Source organism: Peromyscus californicus, unplaced genomic scaffold (assembly GCF_007827085.1).
Source record: "Peromyscus californicus insignis strain IS unplaced genomic scaffold, ASM782708v3 Scaffold_3__1_contigs__length_106647218, whole genome shotgun sequence".
Lineage (NCBI taxonomy): Eukaryota > Metazoa > Chordata > Mammalia > Rodentia > Cricetidae > Peromyscus > Peromyscus californicus.
The window spans coordinates 78,105,680-78,127,924 of record NW_026294551.1 but is presented as its reverse complement, the minus strand read 5'-3'; the positions used below and the strand labels follow the sequence as shown (position 1 = coordinate 78,127,924).

The following is a 22,245-nucleotide window of genomic DNA, read 5'->3' as shown; positions in this document are numbered from 1 at the left end:
AGATTACTGTAACAGCTGGGACATCATAGCATTCCCCAGACAGAAGGAAGACTCTTTCTTCTGCTTTGTTTACCAGTCTACAAAGAACCTTGTTCAAAATGGTAACATTTCACTGCATATCAAGGGTTAGCTATTGCTGGAGAGGTCACTTTGCCCCCATGTCCTTCACACTCATCCAACCCTTACTTTACTTCTTCCCAGGAGAATGTAAGGGGAGACATGTTCAGAACTTGAGGAATGACAGTGCAGCAATATAGAAATCTGATTTTCTACAAAGTAGCCATAGATAACTACCCACTCATTTAGACACTTTGAATGCATGCACATTGAACTCTTGTTATGATGTGTGGGAGTGGACCTACATGCTAATTCATGTTGGTTTGGGGGATAATGCTTCTGTCTTTCCATTGAAAAAATCCTGTTTAGCCAGGCGGTGGTAGCACACGCCTCTAATCCCAGCACTCGGGAGGCAGAGGCAGGTGGATCTCTGTGAGTTCGAGGCCAGCCTGATCTACAGAGTGAGTTCCAGGACAGGCTCCAAAGCTACACAGAGAAACCCTGTCTCGAAAAACCAAAAAAAAAAAAAAAATCCTGTTTAAAATGCCTTCTTAAGACTTTTGCCTCCATCAACCCGAGCTCCTGCTTCAGCATTACCACCCTTCCTTCTCACAGCTCATCTTTACCTCTTCACCTCTTGAGACCTGTAGAGTCTTCATCATTCTGGGCCTTTTCCCACCTCATTTACAGGTAGCCCGGATTATGTTGAGCAAAACAGCACATCTCTATTTATATCTTGTTTGTCAGACACTGGGAGGAAAGTCCCTTCTGTGGCTCATCTTTCTACATTTCTAGAAAAGAAATCATGGTTTACATTCATGCACAGTCTTCCCTGCATGGCCCATGCACTTGGAGCTCCTAGAAAAGAAATCATGGTTTACATCCATAAACAGTCTTCCCTGCATGGCCCATGCACTCGGAGCTCCGTAGGCTCAGATTAATGTCTCTGGATTTCAAATCTGAGGGATGACAAAGGCAGATTTATTTCCTAGAATCTCGCATGATCCAAAGAGGCTGGAACTTGGAACACTGTAGCTCATGGTAATCGCCCCCTCCCTCCCATTTTTCTCTCCATTCATAAATACTAAGATTTTCTTTGGCTGGATATTTATGGGTACATTTATTGATGCTTCTTCTTTAAGCAATGGCTTTATGGAAGATGTACAGTTGTGGAGGGAGGCAGCATCACATCTAACTGCTCTCAGGATTCTAATTCCCACAAAAGCATGGGTTTGGGACCAAGGGACCTGAATCGTGTCCACCCGTGGTAATGTGAAACATTGGTATATATGTGTGTGCCTCATCTTCCAGTCAAGCCACTCAGGCAAATTTGTGGGGACTGTGTGCAAGAGTGCTCGAGAGGGTTTCAGGAACGCTGTTATTGTCACTGTGGTTCATCCGGGGTTTCAGGTTCTATTTACTCGAATTTAAGGCCAATTGTGGCATCAGTTTCTCTATTTCTTTCCCCCGTGGCAAAATTCTGTGTCCTCACAATGCTAGAGTGCAGAGACCCTGTCAGCTTGCATGCGCTAACACTTTATTATCTAATGATCTAATATGCAACAAGGCAGAGTGCCGGTGCTCATCATCCTGACACAGAATGCCGGGAGAAGTGACTAAATTACTTTATGTACCATTAGCGCTAGCAGCTATGGCGAACTCACCGGCAGCGTTTATGCAAATGTCTGCGAATACACTCTAGTGGCTTTGTCAGGGAGCTGTCTGACAAGCAGTTTAAATGCTCATTTTTAGGATATATATATATAAAATTTGGACATGCGTATGTTTTTCCTCCCTTTTTTGTTCCTTTCCTTTTGGAGTCCCTTGGAGGTCTTACATCCCATGTGACAACTGAGAAAAACAGAGCAGATTAGAGGACTCCTATCTGTAGGGTCTTTTCTAGGAATGAGGGCAAGGCTCTGTTCTGGTGGTATTTTTTTACATATAGGACTTGGGAAAAAAGATGACAATGTCGACGACAGCCACAAGCCCAGCTCTTAGGAGTTTGTGCAGCTACTATATGTGTTTTTGAGGAAAAAAAAACCAATGAAGATATTGAGTCTTTCATAAAAGAGCATTTTAATGGTCATGAGTTATGACCTGAGGTCCTACGTTGCTTTGTGGCTCACAAAGAGATTAAAAACAAAAACAAAAATAAAACTTACTTTCTAAGAATGGAAAGTGATGAATATTTAGCTTTTGTGGGCATCAGATATGAATGAATGAAATTTCCCTTCCAAGTCGTTACAAAGATATGAAACATGAATGTACCAGGATCCCAAAATAACAGAAATAAACAAAAGTGGGCTTTGGTTAAACTACAAATATTCTGGAAGACTGAAGAATGCTGACAGGCTCACTGGGCCATGTCCCCAGCTGTAATTACAGCTTCAGAAGGATAGAAGTAGGTCTGTGCCATCACCAGTCAGTTCTGACCTTTTGGTCCCATCTCCCTGGCAATATGGTGTTACTCTGGCTCCTTAGCATATGACCTTCTTAAAGCCTTTTGCTTCAGGCTGGGCAGTTTTTGCTTATGTTGTTCGCCCCAGGGTGTTCAGCCTCATTGAGTTCCTTCCCTCTGCCCAGCTGCATTTAAATTTGTTGTGGACTTGTGGAGAAAGATGATTTGAGGGTAGAGAGTTAACCCAGATAGAGAAAAAAACCTTTGTGATAGAGCCTGGGGGCATATAGAAGAATCCACATGCCTTGAAAAGAATTTTGAAAGACCCAGTTGTCTGTCTGGGGAACCGGAGTCTAGTCCTGACTTTGGCTTTGACTAGTTATGTGACTTTGCGTAGGTCCTTTTGCCTATGTGGACTTCAGGTACATATTTGCCCAAAGGGAGCTTAGTTGGGCCATTTCTAGACTCCTATGATGCTCTGAGCTAAAGACTTTGATATGTCAATGAATAAAGTATATAACGTATTGATAAAGTAGATTTCAAATCATTTACTCATTTTAAACATCTACCAGATGCCACTTCACTATGTATAGTAGCATAAGTAGACATGGCTCTTGTCTTGATGGACTTTATTATATAAATGAGAGAGACAAGAAATGAAATTGACGACTTAATAATTACAGCAGAGCAGAGGCAGCTAGACAAAGCGATTGTTAGGGGTCAGGGAAACCTTCAAGAATTTCTCATTTATGTGCAAACTTGAGAGTCTTTTACAAGAAAAAGAAATAGTATGTGCAAAGATGTTTGGCTTAGATGACTTGGAATGAAGTCTGCCAAGGCTGCAAGGGACTCATGCAGCCCTAAGCTGGCTGGTCAAGCCTTGGCCCTGGGCAATTTTGAGAGTGTATGGAGGGCCAACAGGGCTTTGATGAACTCAGTGTCAATTATGTGGCCTCTTCCTGTCTCATGAAAGCCTGGGGCAAGATAGTTCGGAGTTGCTTATAACTTTGCTCTTTCCTGCTGGGCTTCCGAAGCTCACCAGGGAGTTGGCTGCACCTTGGAGCTGTCTCCCTGATTACTGCTCAATCCATCAGGAGTAGGAGTGTTTGATACTGACACCCCAGCATTTTTTGAGAGTTCTTTTTTCCAGATGGTTTTTGTTTTGAATTTACTTTCCCCTTAAGTTGCATAGAAAGAATTTCCTTCTTGACTTAGTTGTAAAGGTAGAGACCTTCGCCTTTCAAAAGACAGACTGCAGAGTTTTTATTTTGATATATCTTGCTTACCACTCCCACCCCCCACCCCCTCACCCCCCACCAGAGAAGAAACCAAAATCATTAAATCAGTAAAAATGGAGTAAAATGATTGAGAAAAATGTACCTTCTCAGTACATTTTTCAATGTAACTTATACAAAGTTACAAGAATAAGTAGAAATGGACCTGGGATTTAATCCTATGTTTCCTTAACTATATGAAACTGAAAAATGAATTTGTTCACTGAGCCCCTTTATTCAAGCACATAGTGCTCCAGATATCCATTGTAAAGACAAGGCAACCAGGGCTAAGAAGAAAAAGACATTTTCCCAGAGCCATATAGCATTGAAGTTGTAGATCTAGGAATCAAATCCACAAAACCATGACTCTGGAATCTTTGCTCTCTGCTGGTACTCTATGCAATTATGTTAAATTAATTTAATCTCCTACTCAATTGCAATTCTTTTATTTTACTCCATAGCGTTTAAAGCATTTGTGCTGGTATCTTAAATTTCCTAAAATTAGCCCAGAGCATGTATTTCTTAAAAGAGGAAGAGAAAGAGAGAGTGTATGTGTGTTCCCCTTATAGTTAATTTTCCTTCATAGCTCCCTTTTCCTATGGCAAGAACCCACTCTGCTAGTCACACTTTAAAAACACTGATTCTATTTGATTACTGGCATAATATAGTTTGTTTTTATTTATGTGTAAGTCTGTGTGCACATGGGCACATGCATAGTACATTTGTGCTGGTTGCCAGGATGGCCAGAAGAGGGCATCAGAAACCTTGGCACTGGGGTTACAGATAGCAGTGAGCCTTCTGACTGAGTGCTGGGATCTGAACTGGAGTCCCCTAGAAAAGCAGTACTTGCTCTTAACTACAAAGCCACCTCTCCATCCCTTGATGTGTTTTCTATAACATTAGCAAGATGACAAGGAGGATAGCAAAACCTTGTATATCGGCAGAGCTAGTCTGATCATCTGTTTCTAAGTCATTCGTGGGTCCTGTGGACTCTCTGGTGTATATATGAGGTGGGGAAGGAGACCATGAGAAACCATGAGATGGTCAGGTAACTCTGATGACAACAACCAGAGGGTTAGGAAACTTCATTCTAGAAACAATATTAGAAACTGATGGGCTCAAAGCTTTCTTATAAGAATGTCTTGGCCAACTGGTCAACTGTGGGAAGCTTCCAGTATTTATTATTTGGTTGGATCTAATAAATGAGTGAGCCATACTTATTTTAATAAGCTCACTATGGTGTTTTTATTGGAAGTGGGGTGGAGGATTGTGTTTTGTTTAGGCCAGAAATGAAGAACAATGTTGAAGCCTTTTTGTTCTTGTTGTTTTGTCTTTGATCAATCATGCATCCCAATTACAATTGTGTTCATTTGTATAGTTCATTGTTCATACCAGGACCCCCTCTGTTCTTGCTTTTCTGAGGAGCCTCCTTTTACACGAGAATTCAAAAGAATCCAGTCAGTAGCAATTTGCAAATAGACATTTCCATATTCTCTTCCTAAGCCCCTGTTTTTAATATGATGTATAGGAGGAGTGGCCAGTAGTTGGGTTTGAAGTATTTTTTTTTAAGATTCATTTTATTTTAATTATGTGTTTTCTTATTGCATGTGCTTCTATATGTGGGTATGTGCACATGAGTTTGGGTGTCTGAGGAGGCCAGAGACTTCAGGCTTCTTTGGAGCTGTGGTTAAGTGCAGCTGTGAGCTGCCTGATGTGGGTACTGAGACCTGAACTCAGGTCCTCTGCTAGAGCTGTGTGTGCTCTGAACCACTGGACTGTCTCTCCAACCTCTAATTTTCCTCTATTTTTTTCCGTTATACTTACAGAAATACATTAAAATGAAGTTCTCTGCTGCTTCTCTGTTCATCTGTTTGAGGATGAACTTAGATTTCTCTGGGCCTTCGTCCCCTCCACACTTAAGTGGAGGTTTGGTAGAGTCCTTCACGCTCTGATGATCCTGTGAGAATGTTTCTTACTTCTTGAGGAACTACACACACAACTTTGGGGGGTGCTACCCAAATGCCTAGGAGACAGTTCTTCTACAGAGTTAGACCTGCAGGCTAGCTAGCATAACTGAAACGGCAAGCTTCAGGCTCAGTGAGAGACACTTATCTCAGAGGAAAAGGCATAGTGATAGAGGAAAATATCCAATGTCCTCCTTGGGCATTCATATGCATAATTACAGGCATGTACACCTGAGTGCATGCCATGCATGGGTGCCCATGCACACCCCCCCCCAAGGTCTCATTATGCAGCACAGGCCAGCTGGAAACTCATAATCCACCTGCCTCTGTCTCTGAATTCTAGGGTTATAGGTATATATCAGCATGCATGTCTTAAGATATTTTAAAATAGTTATATGCTTATCTTAATTTGTAAGGAAATAAAAATTACAACTACTACTTCAAGATCATTATTTCATAGACATTACTGTTTAGGGAAAGACCAAACTTACAGAAACACTTAGATGATCTAAATAAAAATCACAGTTAAATAAAACCAAGTAAATAAATTGCCTAGGTGGTACTAGAATGGAGCAAAACCAAGACTTAAGTTTAAAGTGTGCTGTTAGAAAGGGCTTTAATGATGGAAAAAATAATTCATTCAGCTTAACAGGAAACATGTAAGACTCTGGGAAATACCCATTTTTCTTTTTCCCAAATAGATACTGGTTTGTTGTTGTTGGTTTTTCTGTTTGCTTGTTTTTTTTTTTTTGTTTGTTTGTTTAAAGAAAGCCCTTTAGGTTCACTTTGCCATTAAGGTAGACTTATCGTCCCAAAAAGATTGGGAAAATCAAAACCTCTCCCAAGCTGTTAACTCTGCTTTATTTTTAAACAAGCAATAGCTGCATGTCAGAAAACTGAAAGGGACCTGAGTCCAGAACATGCATGGGCCAGGGTCCACCCAGGCAGCCCATTATGATAATGCACCCCGAACCAGCTGGACACTGAGCAAAGCTGACACTGTGTTGTCAAGGGCAGCATCACCCATCAATTTCTGAGATAGAATTTGAGTTCAAATGGCAGAAAGAGCAGCAATTCTGTTGAGGCTGATGCATGGGGGAAGGGCGGGGAAGTCAGGGCAGGAACCAGCAAGGCCTAAAGGCAGGAAGTCCTGGGACTTCCGGAAGCTGGTGGCCCTGTTTTTGTCATCTGGCTGTTACCTTCCCTTCTAACTTGAACATCTGTCAGCGAGACCCACCTGGGTCCTTGCATGATTAGAGCCTTCTTCACGGGGCGGGGATAAGGCTGCATGTGGGTTACTGATACTAATTTTAACTCCCAAGAGAACAGGGTACCAGCTGCCGGCCTAGAGGCCAGCTCAGCCCAGGAAACAAGATGCCACATTGGCCTCTTATCCATGGAGGAAGCACATTGTGGGTAGAGTGGCAATTGTTTATTTTGTTTGGTTTTTGTTCTTTGGAGACAGGGTTTCACTTAGCTCAGGCTGGCCTCAAACTCACTATGTACCCAAAGCTGGCCATGAACTCCTTGTTCCTCCTGCCCTTACCTTCTAGATGCTGAGATCGGAGGCAGGAGCTGCCTGACTTAGTAGTAGCAGTGATTAATGCTGGCTGGAAGAAGAATTCTCAACTTTCAACCCAGCCACGTCAGTTCTTTCGCAGGGCAGTATCATCGGTGACTGCTCTTTTGCTTCTCATTCAGTTATTTATCTGGCCAACAAATATTTATTGGCTCTCTGCCTACTATATTAGACAAGAGGGGTGCCGAGGCGAACAAAGCAGGGGCAGGCACGAACATGATGAGGCAGGCAGCTGCATGCATATGCTAATTCCTGTGCAGGAAATCATGGTAAATAGGATGGTTTAAATGGCAGTGGTTGAAAAGGGTTGTTGTAAAAGAGAAATACAGACCGCCAAGAAGGCTTACTGCAAGGGAGCCGGTCAAGTCCGAGGAGCCAGGGAAGCTTCATTTTCAATTTCAAATGAGTAGCCGTGAGTGAGGTAAAGAGGAAAAACATCAGGCAGAAGGGTATGTTGTTCAACTACCACATGAGGATAGACCACTAGAAATGTAAGGGGGGGGGGTGTTGATGGGAAAGGTGGCTTAGGTCTAAGAGTTGTTTCTGAGGAGTGAACTTGGAGATTTTACATGGGTCAGTTTCTCTTTTAGTTGGACATAGAAGTCCGTTGTTTCCTATTAATCTTGTGAGTAACACTACCACTCATAGTCTGGTCGACTGCACACGATAGATTCAGATCTGTGTCTCCAGGGAGGATAGTGTCGCTGCTAAGAGAGTAGTCATGATGTCTCAGGTCCAGCGATGGGTGTTCAGACTTTTTTTTTAATGCTCTTGATAGCCAGCGGAGGGCAGTGCAGTTACAATAGCCACTTAAAAATAAGGGAAACTGAGGCCAACTGTTAAGGATTTTAGTGTGGCTAAACAAAGAGTTAAGTTTGTTTCTGCAACCGTTAGATTTCCAAGATGCTGACACTGGGGTCATGGCTACTGTTCTTTCCCACTGTTTAGTCAATGCTACTCTCTCTCCACATTGGACTTCAGAGGTGGAGAGAGTCTCTTGCTATTTGAGCCTGTAATATAAAACTTGCTCCAGTTGAAGCAGATTGACGACATTACTCAAAGGCAAACTGAAAAGCCAGGCCTATGCTCGATCCCAAGGGTGAAGTACTTGGCTCGAGCAGTGATACACGGGAAGGCGCTTTTCTGGGTTAAGATAAAAACTCCTGGTATCACGTCTCACTATCAAGCACCCTATCTCCTGCTCCCTGGGCCAGTATTGCAACCTGAAATACTCAGTGGACAGAAATGAAACTTTATAGAATTTGGGTGATCATCACCCTTATCAGATGAATATGACGCCATCAGCAGCATTTTAACAACCTTGTGTGGGGGTGGGGGGCAGTCTGTGGATTGTAGGACTGTGTGGCTTCACTGCCAGCCTGCCACATGCAAGTTGGCAGGAGGATGATCCAGCCATTAAAATCCTTCTGTAACATATGTGCAGGCCAGTCATAGCAGAAGCCCTGATGTGGGGACCAGACCAGACAGGCACCAGGGCAGAAAGAGAAAAGTGAAACACAAAAGTCACACTCTCTAGACCATGGGGCACACAAAGAGACCTCCATCCACTGAACACATATCTGTTCATCACTAAACACAAAAGCAGAACTTTGTTATTAATACGAGTCTTATCCCAATCTGTGCAACTGATCAATATTTTATACATGAACACATGTTCTTATGAGTCTGGCTTATTTGAGGGTTGTAAACAGCAAGGTCCCAGCTGTTGGAAACCACATTCTTTATCTGCAGTTCTAGTCTCGAATGACATGGGGAACACAGACAGGGAGCAGTTCATGTTTAAGATGTCAGCACACTGGTTGCTTCCGTTGACCTTAGGACAAAGTCATAAAAATGTCATGATATCTGCCTTGGTAAAACATGAATGGGTAGCAACACAGTGTAGCCATGGTTTAGAAAACCATTAAGATGAACATGTGTGTTATACATGAGAATTTCCTTCCCTTCCCATTCCTCTATTTCTTCCTCTTCCTGCCTCTTCCTCTTTCCCCTTCTCCTCTTCCTCCTTTTCTGAGTGTTGGAGATCAAACCCAGGGCATTGAGCCTGCTAGGAAACACCCCATCACTGAGCTTGACCCCGAACCCTTCCTTTTAGATTCTTTCTTCTGTTGGAGCATGGTTGGGGAAGCCAAAACCCACTGAGCCCTGCCTGTGCTCAGCCAGCAGCATGCGCTTTTAGGCCCATCACCTGTGGGATGGTGGGAGAGGGAATACATTCCAGCCAGCCTTAATGTGCTTTCTCATTCCTTGGCCGAGGAGGAAAGCGCATCTTTGGTAAACTCTGCAGCTGGCCGAGTCACTGAACCAACAGTGTTCTTCCAGGAACTATCATGTGCAGCAAATCTATAAAGCCAGGCCTCAAATTGCTCTCCCTTTCAACTTTGGCAGGCTTCTAGAAGGTCTTTTTGATTTGGTTGGTCTGTGGAACTCAATCCTTGTTGGAAAAAAAAAAGATGGTGAAAATAGGAAACATGTTTAAATTATTATGTCAGGTTAATCTACTTGTTAATAATGTTTTAGAATTTTCTTCATGAAAGATTCTCTAAGGAAGATCATCAAAATCCACAAAGTCCAGATTTCAAATGAAAGAGGAGGGACACTGGTCTCTATCTGGTAAATTCCTCAGAGTGCTGGTGTCCCTTGTGTTAGATGTACAAATTCAGGGTGTGTGTAGTGGCCCGACTAGTAACAATAGAGATGTTTCTAAGCCTGGAAGCTTGGCAGCATTTTCAATGTTACTGTGTTTAAATTGGCGCCTGTTATATTATGCAAGGATGTCGTTTTCTGAACTTGGAAATAGAAGAAGGAAATAGAGAGCTTTTACTGTAGTTCATATGTGGGTCTGTGTCTTAGGGGGGAAATAACTTTACTTGGAAAGAGAGTAGTAACACTCTGTAAAGTTAATAAATATCCACCCTCTATTTTGAGGACAAGGAATTACACAACAAAGATTTTATGGAACGTTGGCTGTATTTATAGGACCAAAGAGATTATTTTAGCCAAACAGGACAGATATTTCAGATAAGCATCAAAACTGGAAGGGAGGTTTGGCTTCATCAATCAAAGCAGACTTTGAAAATCTCAAGTACGAAAGTCTCTGAGCTGCAACTTCCTCGTCTCTGCAGTAGAATAATCTCTGCTGGCCCACCGCTCAAGGTTAACATGAATGGCAAAGACCTTCGAGTACTAACCAGTGTTAAAATCATCAGGCATTAAGTGCCAAGTACTGTCATCATCCATCAGTGTGCCAATGGACAAGGTTCCTGTCTGCATGAGAAGTGTTGGCTGGTCAGGCTGATTAACACATTTTGATACATGCTCCTTTCTCTCTGCACACATGCACACACACACACACACACACACACACACACACACACACACTGTGCACAGGAGTGTGTCTACAAACAGGCATCAAGGTTAAATTTCAGTAAGAGCAAGGGGAAGAATGAATAAAGAAGACAGAAGGACTTGAGAATGGTTTAAGTTTTCTGAACTATGCTCGAAACCACCAGCTTCACACAGAAGTTGGGTCTTTTCGGTAAAGAACTGTTGGACTGTGCGGAAGCAAGTGGTCTAACTTTCTTGAGAAAGAAAAACCAGGAACACTTGAGGACTGTGGACTTGTAGGGTTGTCAGCATGATTTGCATTTGCATTTATGCATGGTGCCCCCATCTTCTTGAGACGAACCCTTTTCCTCCTCATCTTTCTTGTTCCCATCTTGCATCTATTGTCCCCCTTACTCTGTACATAATAGTTCATTTAAATTCACCAAGCCTCATGAAGTGGGCATTTTAATAGTTATCATCCCCAATTAAAATAGCAGAAGCTGAGAGTTAAGACAAGGAATTTGCACCTAGCGGTAAAGAGTAGAGCTGCCCCCGGAGCTGAGGCCCCTTGGATCCACAGGTGCGCTGCATCTGAGCTCAGTGCTAGCGCTAGGGTAGGAGAGAGGGCAAGTCAGGCAGACTCAACTGGGTGAAAGCTGACAGCTGAATGAGGTTCCTGTAGCTTTAAGGAACAACTGGACCTTGAACACAATCATCAGGCAGTAGAAACGAATTGGAAAAGGCAAATATCTTGGCTTTCTTCACAGTTCTGACAGGGCAGTCCAGATCCTGAATAGTCATGGAGGAAGTTGAGTCAGTACCTCATAAAGCTTACATAGAATGGAATTCCCACTCCTCTTTGCTCATCATGGACAGATAAGTCTGATGGTCTGCTTTTCTGTGCCTGTGACGTCATGGATCATCACCACGGAAACATCTGTGCTGTAACAAATGCTGGCTTGCAGCACCACTGGCCATGTTAGGGAGGAGAGGAAATGGGTTCAGCATGATAAGGCTCTCAGTCATGGAAGTTCACTCCAACTCGCTTGCCACGGCAGCTGTACTTGCAGAGAGAAATACAAGTGGAGTTATTTGAAAAAGCAAAAAAGCATGGCCTGGACCTTGTTAAAAGCTGGGCAAGGTTGATTTTGAAATGCAGCTCACACACAAAACACGGGTTCCTTAAAAAGTCACCGTCTATGCTGCCTTGCATGATGATGGTGGGAATCCTCCAACATTCTTCTCCCCAAATGCTTATATAGAAACTGAATGCATACAAAAGAAGGCCAGCAAGGGAACTCCCATGGTGTCTCGTGGGGGAGGAGGGAATAGCAGGCAGAACCAGAAACAGCCATGACTAGGGTTTGCATTTATTGTTTGACGAGTCAGGGGCAGCATTAGTCACTGCAGAACTGAATTGCCAAGGATTGATTCCTAACTTGAGGAGGATTTATATATTCTGTGCCCTGGTGGATCATGGGTGGGATCTAGCCTCCAGCCCTATGTAGCTTTAGGCTATGGTTTACATAATATTTTAAACTAGCAAGAGGAAGGCATAGTAGGTGGGTGGGGGAGGTGGTAGATGAGGGACACAATGAAGAACAAAGTAAAATGGCATGCACATGTCAAAATGCCCCAGTGAACCTCATTATTTTATTTACTAACTTTGGTTAGCATTTAGGTAGAATTTTATTGCTGACAAAAATAAGATTGCATAGAAAAATCTGGAGGGCAAATTTTCTTTATAAACTAAAGAGCTGCTAGTGTGGGGTCCATATACTCAAAGAACAGTAGTTATGTCAAATTTAACAATGTCCTTTTCCTGTTACATTAACTCCCTGCCTGGTCCTGTGAGGGTTCACTTTGTAGTCCTTCTTGGCAGGATCTGAAGGTATCACCTCCAGCAGATCTGGAATATGTGGAGGACTTCATAACTAGCAGCTCTGATTACCAGTTATAGGCTCAGTTGTCTAAACTTGGTCCCCAAACCCATGCTGTCCAATAGAGCCTTGTGTAGATGGAGGGGTTCTACCAAGGTACTGATTGTAGCTCCTTACCTCTGGCAATAGAACTAAGTAAAGAATTTTTCATATTAATAAATTAAACATTGAATCAGTTATTTGTGGAGAGTGGCTCCTACACTGGGCAAAGCAGATTAAATAATGGTGATGGTGGATTCTCAGTTAACTAGCCTCATTTATGGTAAAATGTGAAGGACAGACTCTGGGACTATGTATGTGCACATGTCCATGTTACAAGAGTAGATGATGATGATAATGATGGTGGTGGTGGTGGTGGTGGTGGTGGTGGTGGTGGTGGTGGTGGTGGTGGTGTGTGTGTGTGTGTGTGTGTGTGTATGTATGTGGCAGGGGGAACCGCTCCTTATCATCTGACTAGAACTTTTATCAATAGAAGGACTCAAAGAACCTTTTATGAGGTGTTTACCCACACATTCCTACCAACACCCTGAAGTTTGGGTGCGAAGTTTCACTGTTTTCCGCTGTCCCGCTGTTCAGTTAAGGGAACTAGTTAGATATAATAGTGATGTCCACATGGGGAAAGGCAAACGTCATCTGATGCTCTGCTGAGTCCCACCATTTGTGATAGTGTTGTGCCACTGTGACAAAGGATGTACGGGATGTCCACAGATGGGTGCTAGATTACTCTGTCTCCTCCTTTTAGGGCCATGCCCATCACAGGTTGTTGCCTCTCATCACAAACATATTAAACACATCTACTGATCATGAGGCTGTAAACATCTCATGAGGAAGGGTCTAAAAGATCTTCCCATTCATGCACCTTAGCCATGAATTTCCCAGGCTTTGCCTGGACAGCTTGCCACAGCCCTTCTGCATCAGGTCCTTTGTGACTGCTGCAGAGGTGATAGCTCCAGAATCACTCTCCCGGCATTGCCCCTTGGCGGACGGTCCCCTGGCCTGTGTCCTCAAACTTTCTAGAACTGGACTTGTCCAGTTGAAAAGATGAGTTGGCCACTGTTTCTGAGGTTATATGCAGGGAGCACCAAGTGAGCTCAGCTTGATTTATTCAATAAGATGAAGCTGTAAACTGCAGCCTCCCCCAGGCCTCACCCCAGCAAGAAAGTTTCCCGAGAAACATACAAAACCTAAAAGAATTGACAGTGAGAGTTGCAGCAGCTAATTTGTTAAAAAAAAAAAAAAGAAATGACTAATACTAACCCTCTTGTAATGGGGGGGCGGGTGGAGAACAAAGCCCAGATGACTGTCTCCTGCCTGAGTCATCCATTCAGAAGTATGTGTCTTCTTTACTCATTGTGACATTTTTTTTGTGGCAAGGCTGCCACATCTTATCTCCCCTTTCTGCTTTTTTCGGCCAAATGTCGCCATACACACCTAGGATGACAGTATGTTGAATAAACCCTCAAATTCAATAAGGAGAAGAAACCCCAGGACAAAAACAAAGAGTAGGTTCGACATGCTCTTAAACTTTTTCGTATAATTTTTAGTGTGAACGGAGCCAGACAATGCTAAATCGCCTGCATACATCTCTCTTTTCCCTGCACTCCAAGTCCAGCTCCCAGACACAAGGAAGCTAAAAATTCATATTCAGACAAGAAAAGGCAAGCCTTGGTGAACAGATGGAGTGGAGTTCAGCATAAAGGTTTAATCCTATCAGGCCGATTCCTGTATGGCCATCTGGATAATCGCGCACACACACACACACACACACACACACACACACACACACACACACACACACACACTCAAGTACTGTTAAAAATACGACTCCAGCCAAGATTAATGTCACAGATTTTCCACTGGACATGTTCATATTTGACTTTATGATTTTCCAGGCTCAAGAAGATTGCTTGGGAATAAAGACTAGTGTATTCCTTGAAGAAGTGGTTACATGATTTTTATTGTTGTTGTTGTTAAATCTGAAAACGGTTTCCCCTCCTCTTAATATTGAGTGTCTGTTTGGGGGAGGTGGTTTCCACTCCTTTGCTTCCTCAAACTTTTCATACAGTAGGGTAATTAGGAGAAGAGAGTAAAAAATAATTTTGTGCAGAAAAGTTCCCTTTGTTGGGAAAAAAAGAGAATTATTTACTCACTGTGCTATCAGAAGCAAGCACTTTCCCTATTTCTGCAACAAATACCACAATTGGATCCATGAATAATTCATTCGGAGGGTTCGCCCACCCTCCATGACTATTTCCCCCCATTACTTAGCAATGGAGTGGCTGACAATCACAGAGCAAGGGAAGGAGAGAGAAAGCCCGTGGTGACGTTCGCCTTTCACTGTTCCAGGATTAGAATTCTGTGCATTTTAATTTCAGGTCTTACATGTGAACTGCAAGTTGGAATGCAATGTATTCAAGCCCTCCTTGAGTCACAAAATTCTGAGCTTCTGTGTGTATTTAACAAACAATTTTTGTATATTATGAAACAATGCTATGTTGCCTGTCATTAAATCCAAAAGCCTTCAACAATCTTTCAAGTGCAATTTAGAAGTTATAGGCGCATCAAAATGTCAAGATTTTTTTTCACAGCTAAATTGTTAAACAGCCCTGAAGAGTGAACATGAACAGTTGTGGTTCTCAGAGAGATAGACTCAGAAATCCAGAAGCCCTCACCCTGGAATGTTCCAAAATATAATTGTGACCACACTTATATCCTTCTCTTGCTCAGGAGCTATGTCCACTGATGGCTGATGTACTTAGGAATTTCAGAAGAAATGAGAAAAATCAAAATAAATAGGAAGTAGATAGGCCATGGGCTGGGTCTGTGATTGGCAAGTGGCCTCATTTGGGACATAGATGTCACTTCTCGAAGTGAAGGATAACCACCCTCCTGCCTCTGTCGGGACAGTCTTTGGAGCAATGTTTCCATCTAGTGACTGGGAGGTTTTTCCTTTCCTCCTTCTCAGTGAGAGCCATTAATGCTGTCAGAGCAAAGGGCTTTTCTGCCAGATGAAGTCACTTTGGGATAAAGGATGCAAAGCGCTCGAAAATCTCAATTTCCTCATCCAATATTTAATAGGTTTAATTGCATCTGGTACTGAGAAATCTCTATATCATGGGTTACATTTCTCTTTAAAGTGACAAACACCAGAGAGAGAGAGAGAGAGAGAGAGAGAGAGAGAGAGAGAGAGAGAGAGAGAGAGAGAGAGAAGAAGAAGAAGAAGGAGGAGGAGGAGGAGGAGGAGGAGGAGGAGGAGGAGGAGGAGGGGGGGAGGGGAGATGGAGAGAGACACTCTTGTATATACAATACTGTAATTCTTTGCAAAGTAACATCTAGGTATTTTGCTAGACAAAGCAATAAATGCAGATCAATAACAAAATAAAACATACTCTATTAGCTGACAAAATCCTTAACTACACAGTGCAATTAGAGAGGACCAGCTTTAGGTAACTTGTCAGCACTATAGCTTCAGGGACAGGGCTGTCGCATCTGGTCACTTACTAATGGAATTTGTTCGTTATGAATTGGGGGACATCTGTGGTAGTGTTTGCATCCTGCACGTGGGATTGGCCCCCATGGGTGGTAGATGTCTGACCCAGTGTCGCAGCTACTAGCTTCTCAGGCACGTTGTTGGAGGACAATTGGCCCAAGAACAGACCTTGTATGTGGTGAACGTAGAGAGGGCTACCCTACCAATTAGTGTCAAACCCTGGTTTTGGTCCCCGTCTTCTCTCTAACTGCTTGTTTGGAAACACATCAAAGGAGCAGTTGGGAAAAATGATCATTTCACTTAAAAAAGTAGCAAATTGTTGAGACTGTGCACTGGGTTCAAATGGGCTCCTCCATGGGCCAACCACTTCTGGAATGGGGTTACCCCCAAACACAGCATTACTAAAACCCAGCAGATGAAGAGGAGAGAGGTTTTATGAGCACACCAAGGTGCCATCAGAAGGAGCCCAGCTCAGGCTGGCAAGATAATTCATCAGTAGAGTTGCTCACTGCCCAGATTACAACCTGAGTTTGATTCCCTGCCCCCCACATGGTGGAAGGGAAGGGCAGACTCCCACAAGCTGTCCTCTGACCTCTGTACACACAGACTGACATGTGCATACTCCCCATAAACAAACAAACAAACAAACAAAGCAAATGTTAAAAATTAAATTGAAAAATAAAGGAGTCCAGTTCATGGGTTTTGCATTTTCTGACAAGCTTCAAACATTGGAGCATTAACAGTAAAGCCATTTTCTCTGAAACAGTTCTGATATATTTCCCAATGAATATCCATTCCAGAACATAAAGGTCGTAAAAATGAAGACAAAACAAGAGCAAAAACTCACTTTACTTTGGGATGGTCTGATGTCAAACCTACCTGTTCAGTCCATTTGGCCAAACATAGTACCACGTAGCTGAACTACAAACTCTTAGGAAGGTTCTACAATCCATGGGAAATCTAAGTAATGAGTGCATAGGGCACCTTACTAAATAAATGAACTCCAGTGAACAGGAAGCCAATGACAATAATAGTAAATGATTACGGCAGAAACTAGTGTATATATCTGACACAAGTAGGCATTTTCGGTGTCACATCTGTGGATTCTCAGCCACTGGCAGCTACTACAGTCTTCATGGAGCAAGTGACTGGGGGCTGCACTAAATGGTAGATGTGGAATGTTGGAATTGATGTCAAATGATGTCATCAGTGTCTACTCAGATACCAATGCAAGCTGGTGCCGCCCCTGCCATCTCGTTTGGGAGCCTCAGGTAGCTGTTTTTTAGAATCGCTTATTCATAGAGGGCTGTTTGATAGAATGTTGGAAAAAGGAATCAGGCATGTTTCATGTGTGGGCACAATGGAACCAGAGAGCAACCTTGTGCCCACTTCACAGTCCATAGTGAATGCCACCTTGAAATCCAGACTGAGATTCAAAACTTTCTAAAACTGCACATTTTGCCAATTGATAGATTATATTATGTCCAGGATGTCGAAAGGCAGAAAAGGAGGCAATGAAGCCAAATACATCTCTCCTGAGGCTTCTGCCATGGGGCAACAACGGTGGCCAGACCCTCATTTTGGAAATGAGATATGATAAACCTTGAACCTGGGTCGTCTTTATAGCTACCCTAAATAAGTGAGGCATTGATCAGAGCACAAAGAGCTCTCAGAGGCAAAAACAAGAGCAGCCCCAGGACCCTGCTGATCGACACACACACACACCACTAATTCACCTCAATGGGAAGGCACCTCTGAGCTCAATTAACCCTTATTCCCAAGGCCACTAATAAACCCTGAGGTAAACACGGCTCTCCAGACCCTGGCTTTCTGTCAATGAAATAGGTCATTTCTATTGGAGGCCGAGCTTGTAAATTCACCTCGCTAATCAAGAGCCTGGTGCTCCTGGTGCAAGCAGGCAGGCAGGCAGGCACTGGAATCATGTAGCACTGGTTCTATAAGTCAGACCGATTTAAACCACGGAGGGCATTTGTGATTTCTTCTGCCTTCCGAGGTGATTTGAAGAAAATATATACGTTCTGGAGGTGGAAGAGGTGATCAGAAATGTTCCCAGTGCAATTGTCTGCACACACGTTAGTTGTTAAATACGTACTGGAGGCTGAATGATTTCTCTCTCTCCAATTTTTTTAAAAAAAATTCCTGGCTTTCTTTTTCTTCTCCCAGCAGCCATTGTTCAAAAGCAAATTGGAAATCTGGTAATTAGGCCCTGACTCACGGTGTAGTATTAAAGTCCCAAGCCAAAGTTCAACACCCTGAAATGAAATTTAAACCAATTAATCTGTTAGATTTTTATCGCTTGTCCATGTTTTCTCAGCAATTCCCCCAGCACGTGGCCTTTGATCAACTCTCATACAAACGCTAAAATGTGTGCCTGCTGCTCGCAAGACGGAATGACATTAACATGGTCCTCATAAAACAATCAGAGCAGAGAAGCCCTCAAACAGGCAGGGCATAGTAATATTTAATAAAAGCGCACACATAATCTTCAGAATTAGCATTTTGTGCCTTGCAGTACCTTTGGGAGAAGAGCTTTTATTTGTGGAGTGATCATTATAACAAAGAGGCGCTACCTAATAATTCCCACTTTAATTCTGCAATGTGCCAGGAGCATTTCAGAACCATTATGCTAAACTGGTGGGGTAATCATGTTATTGTCACAGTTTGAAGGAAGGAAAATCTCTACTTTGGTGGCTGGTGAGGGGTGGGAGAAGCATTAAAGAGAAGAAGAGGGAAAACTTTTATTTTTAATGAAATTTAGAACCAGAAATGGGTCTGTTGCCCTTGTGGACAGAGTGTGAAAATATGCTGATGGGAAGGAGTTTTTCATTAATTAAACCATGAATTTCCTACTTAAAAAAAAAAAAAAAGCAGTCCTACTTTCAAATCTGCCCCTTCACTTCCCAAACCATAATGGATTTTTTGTTTATTTGTTTTGTTTTGTAAAAGAATACTATTGATTATCTCTGCTCATTATTGAACTCCTATAAATATCTTGACTCTCAAATTCTGCTGAATCCAGCCACTGTGACCGTTCAAACTGTGATCTTGCCCTGCTCTTGTGAGTAGATGGCATCAATGAATGTGAGGCTCTAGCTGATTTGAAGGTTCTGCAGCATCCTTAGACAACTTACCAATGGGAAAGAGGGGAGGGAGACCCAGGACTCTAAGTAGCCCAGCTGATGTCTGATGTTAGGTGCTTGGCTGGGTCCTTTTTAGTATTGATTTGCTCTAAAAACTACAAATGTCACCACATGTCCTGCTTCACTGAATTTTTTCCTCATATATTGCCTTAATATATGCTCAGTGGAAAAGCTTCAAGCCATATAAATGTTAATAGAATAAAAATTAATAGCCCTCTTTTCCTGTCAAACCGAGTCCAGTCATATTCCCTTTTCATAAGGACCCACTGTGGACAACTGATGTGCATCCTGTCTTCTAGACCTTTGTCTAGAACACCTGGTCACCTGGAATTACACATACACACAAATACTCATACACATAAAGTCTCATTACATATAATTTCTCAAAATAGCTGAAACACTTTTCATTAGTTCAAATTGTTGTTATCTCCTTATTTTATACTTCCCTCAAGATTTTCCCTCTGAAATCTCGGAAGATAGCATTACATTGGTTCCTTACTCCTTAAGGGCTCAATGTTCTCTTCCTTTCCAGGGGCTAGTTGACCTATAGGCTGGCTTCTGAACAGTTGTTCCTAGTATTTGAAAACATTAGCACTTTCCTTAAGTTCAAGTATGTTCGTGTGTGTGTGTGTGTGTGTGTGTGTGTGTGTGTGTGTGTGTGTGTGTGTGTGTTTACCCATATATGCCCACACTCCCATCCACCTCCAAACCCCCAACCAACTACACATCCACATATACCCAGCCCCTACACACACCTACACACACACACACACACACACACACACACACACACACACACACACACTTGTACTTTGTAAATAACAAGAGGATAAACAAGGAAAGGAACCGAGTGTGAACTCAGCAGGTCTTGACCATGTAAGTTCTCTCCCATGGACAGACTTCAATGTTCAAACATGCCCTTCCATGTCCTTTTATGCTATGGTAAGAAGTTTAGAAGAGACTTTGTTTCTCGAAACAATTATGTCTGTTTCATAAAAAATAAAATAAAAACAGAAACCCTAAAGCTAATAGAAGCTAACATGAAGACCATTTTGGAATCTGCATGGGCAAACACAGCCCCAGCATTTAATGACACTACTGGAGCCCACACTTTGCAATTAGATGGGATTCTCATACCCAGTTCATAAGTCAATATCAAATATTTTTCCAAGGCATCTAGAGAGACAGAACACCTTTTGTATGTGACCCTGGTACTTAAATATATTGAGTTATAAATCAATAAAAAAGATCTGGTGATGTTAACAAAATGTTTCCAAAATGGTTATGTTTAATAAATTTTTCATAGTTAAATGTAATTTATCTATTTCATAAACGGCTTGAAATCCTACATTGTGTTACATCATTGCTTCAGAAGCTTATAACTATGTGTGTCAACATTTTTGTTTTCAAGAAAGCTTTTGTGTAAGAAAAGGTCCTGTGCCCTTGAGACACTTATCCCCTACCCCATGTAGGTCAAAACTTGGACAAGAATGAAGCCCAGTCATGGATCCTTTCTAGTTTCTTGATTAATTGCTTTGTTTGGGGATAAAATGCAGGAAAGTAAATAGCCAAGCTGCCTAGTTTCAGCTGCAGATGTGTTCCTGTGAGTTCAGCCAACACCAAATGTTTGGTTTGGATGTTTTCAAACTTCTCGGTGCAAGGTTTTGCGGATGAATTTGAATCAGAACCAACGCCATCCTTCTTGTTTGTGTGGTGGCACGTGAACACAGGTCCCCCTGGGGTTAACTTCATGTTTTCTTTGCTCATTGCAAAAGTTAAAACATGAGACTTTGCCAAATTTGACAAAGTCCAATACTAATTATTATTATTTTTCCAGTCAGTACTTCCCACTCACATTTAAAATTAACTGGTGTTCTCCTTGGCACCAGTGCTCGGGAAGTCAGTCTTGAATACTTAATTTTCATTGAAGAGGATGGTCTCACTCTCTCTTCTTGTACAATATCTCACTTGCTTTCCAGTTTGCTGTGGTGGTGTTTGTGAAAGTAATCATTATCATAAGAGCAACTGCATGGCACCGGTGGGTTAAAGAACCTTTGTGGTATCAAGCTGCCTGCAGAGAAGTTTCAAAGTCATAATCCTACCACTCCATGTATTTTTAGTCATTCTGTTCAGAGTAAGCACTGCTCATTAGAGAAACCACATAACTTGTGCTTTGCAGTCACAGCTTTGCAAATGAAGGCCATTTGCAAAGGAAAGAGATACCAGTCCGTACATTTTTATGCCCTGGAAACTCAACAGAGCCAAGGTCATGAAGACTGTGGTTCAGCAAGACCACTGCTATTTGTTTTGCACAATTCACCCCAAGTCACCTGTGACTTTGAATCTATAAAATGGGACCCATGACGTGTATTTGAAAAATTTGTAATGATTTTTAATGAGGAATGTTGCTGCATTAATGTTACCAAGAGAAAAGCATGGAGCAAGAATCCTTCCTGCTCCAGCCTCCTGCTCACCTTGTTAGCTTTGCATTGGGCAGGAATGTTCACCTAAGAATGTAGACATTTTCACTTCATCAAATATATTCAACTTTGAAAACAACTCTATAAAGCTTCTACTGTATTAGGATCTCTGGCATTTGATAAATTCAGTGTGTCTTCTGTGTTAAATTTCACAAGCTTTCAAGATTAATAAAGAGATGGGTGAAATGTATGCATCTCAGTAGGAGCAATGAAAAAGATGCCTTTAAGAACTAAAGTTGCTCCCTGGGTTTCTGGTCCTGATGTGACTAGGAAATGTTGAGGTCTTGAGGGACTTTCTGTTAGTGAAAAGATAAAAGATTTTTTTTCTTTTTCTCAAGTCTCCCATCATTAAAGTTTGGTTCTAACGGCAGACTCCTTCTCTTTTTCATGTGTGTTGAAAAGCAGCTACTCCCTGTATCAAAGCCATCAGCCCGAGTGAAGGATGGACAACGGGAGGCGCGACTGTGATCATCATAGGGGACAATTTCTTTGATGGGTTACAGGTCATATTCGGTACCATGCTGGTCTGGAGTGAGGTAGGTGTTGTCTGA

At 42.3% G+C, this 22,245-nt stretch overlaps 1 protein-coding gene across 6 annotated transcripts in view; it reads left to right on the top strand.

Moving 5' to 3' along the window:
- Ebf1 (EBF transcription factor 1) overlaps positions 1-22,245 on the top strand; it is a 411,013-nt gene that overhangs the window by 288,065 nt on the left and 100,703 nt on the right. For 3 of the 6 annotated variants that reach the window (XM_052758377.1, XM_052758375.1, XM_052758379.1), the window contains exon 9: positions 22,097-22,230. In XM_052758377.1, coding sequence (XP_052614337.1) covers positions 22,097-22,230 — 134 coding nt within the window. The remainder of the gene's footprint in view (positions 1-22,096; positions 22,231-22,245) is intronic. The other 3 variants (XM_052758378.1, XM_052758376.1, XM_052758380.1) reach the window with 1 other exon arrangement.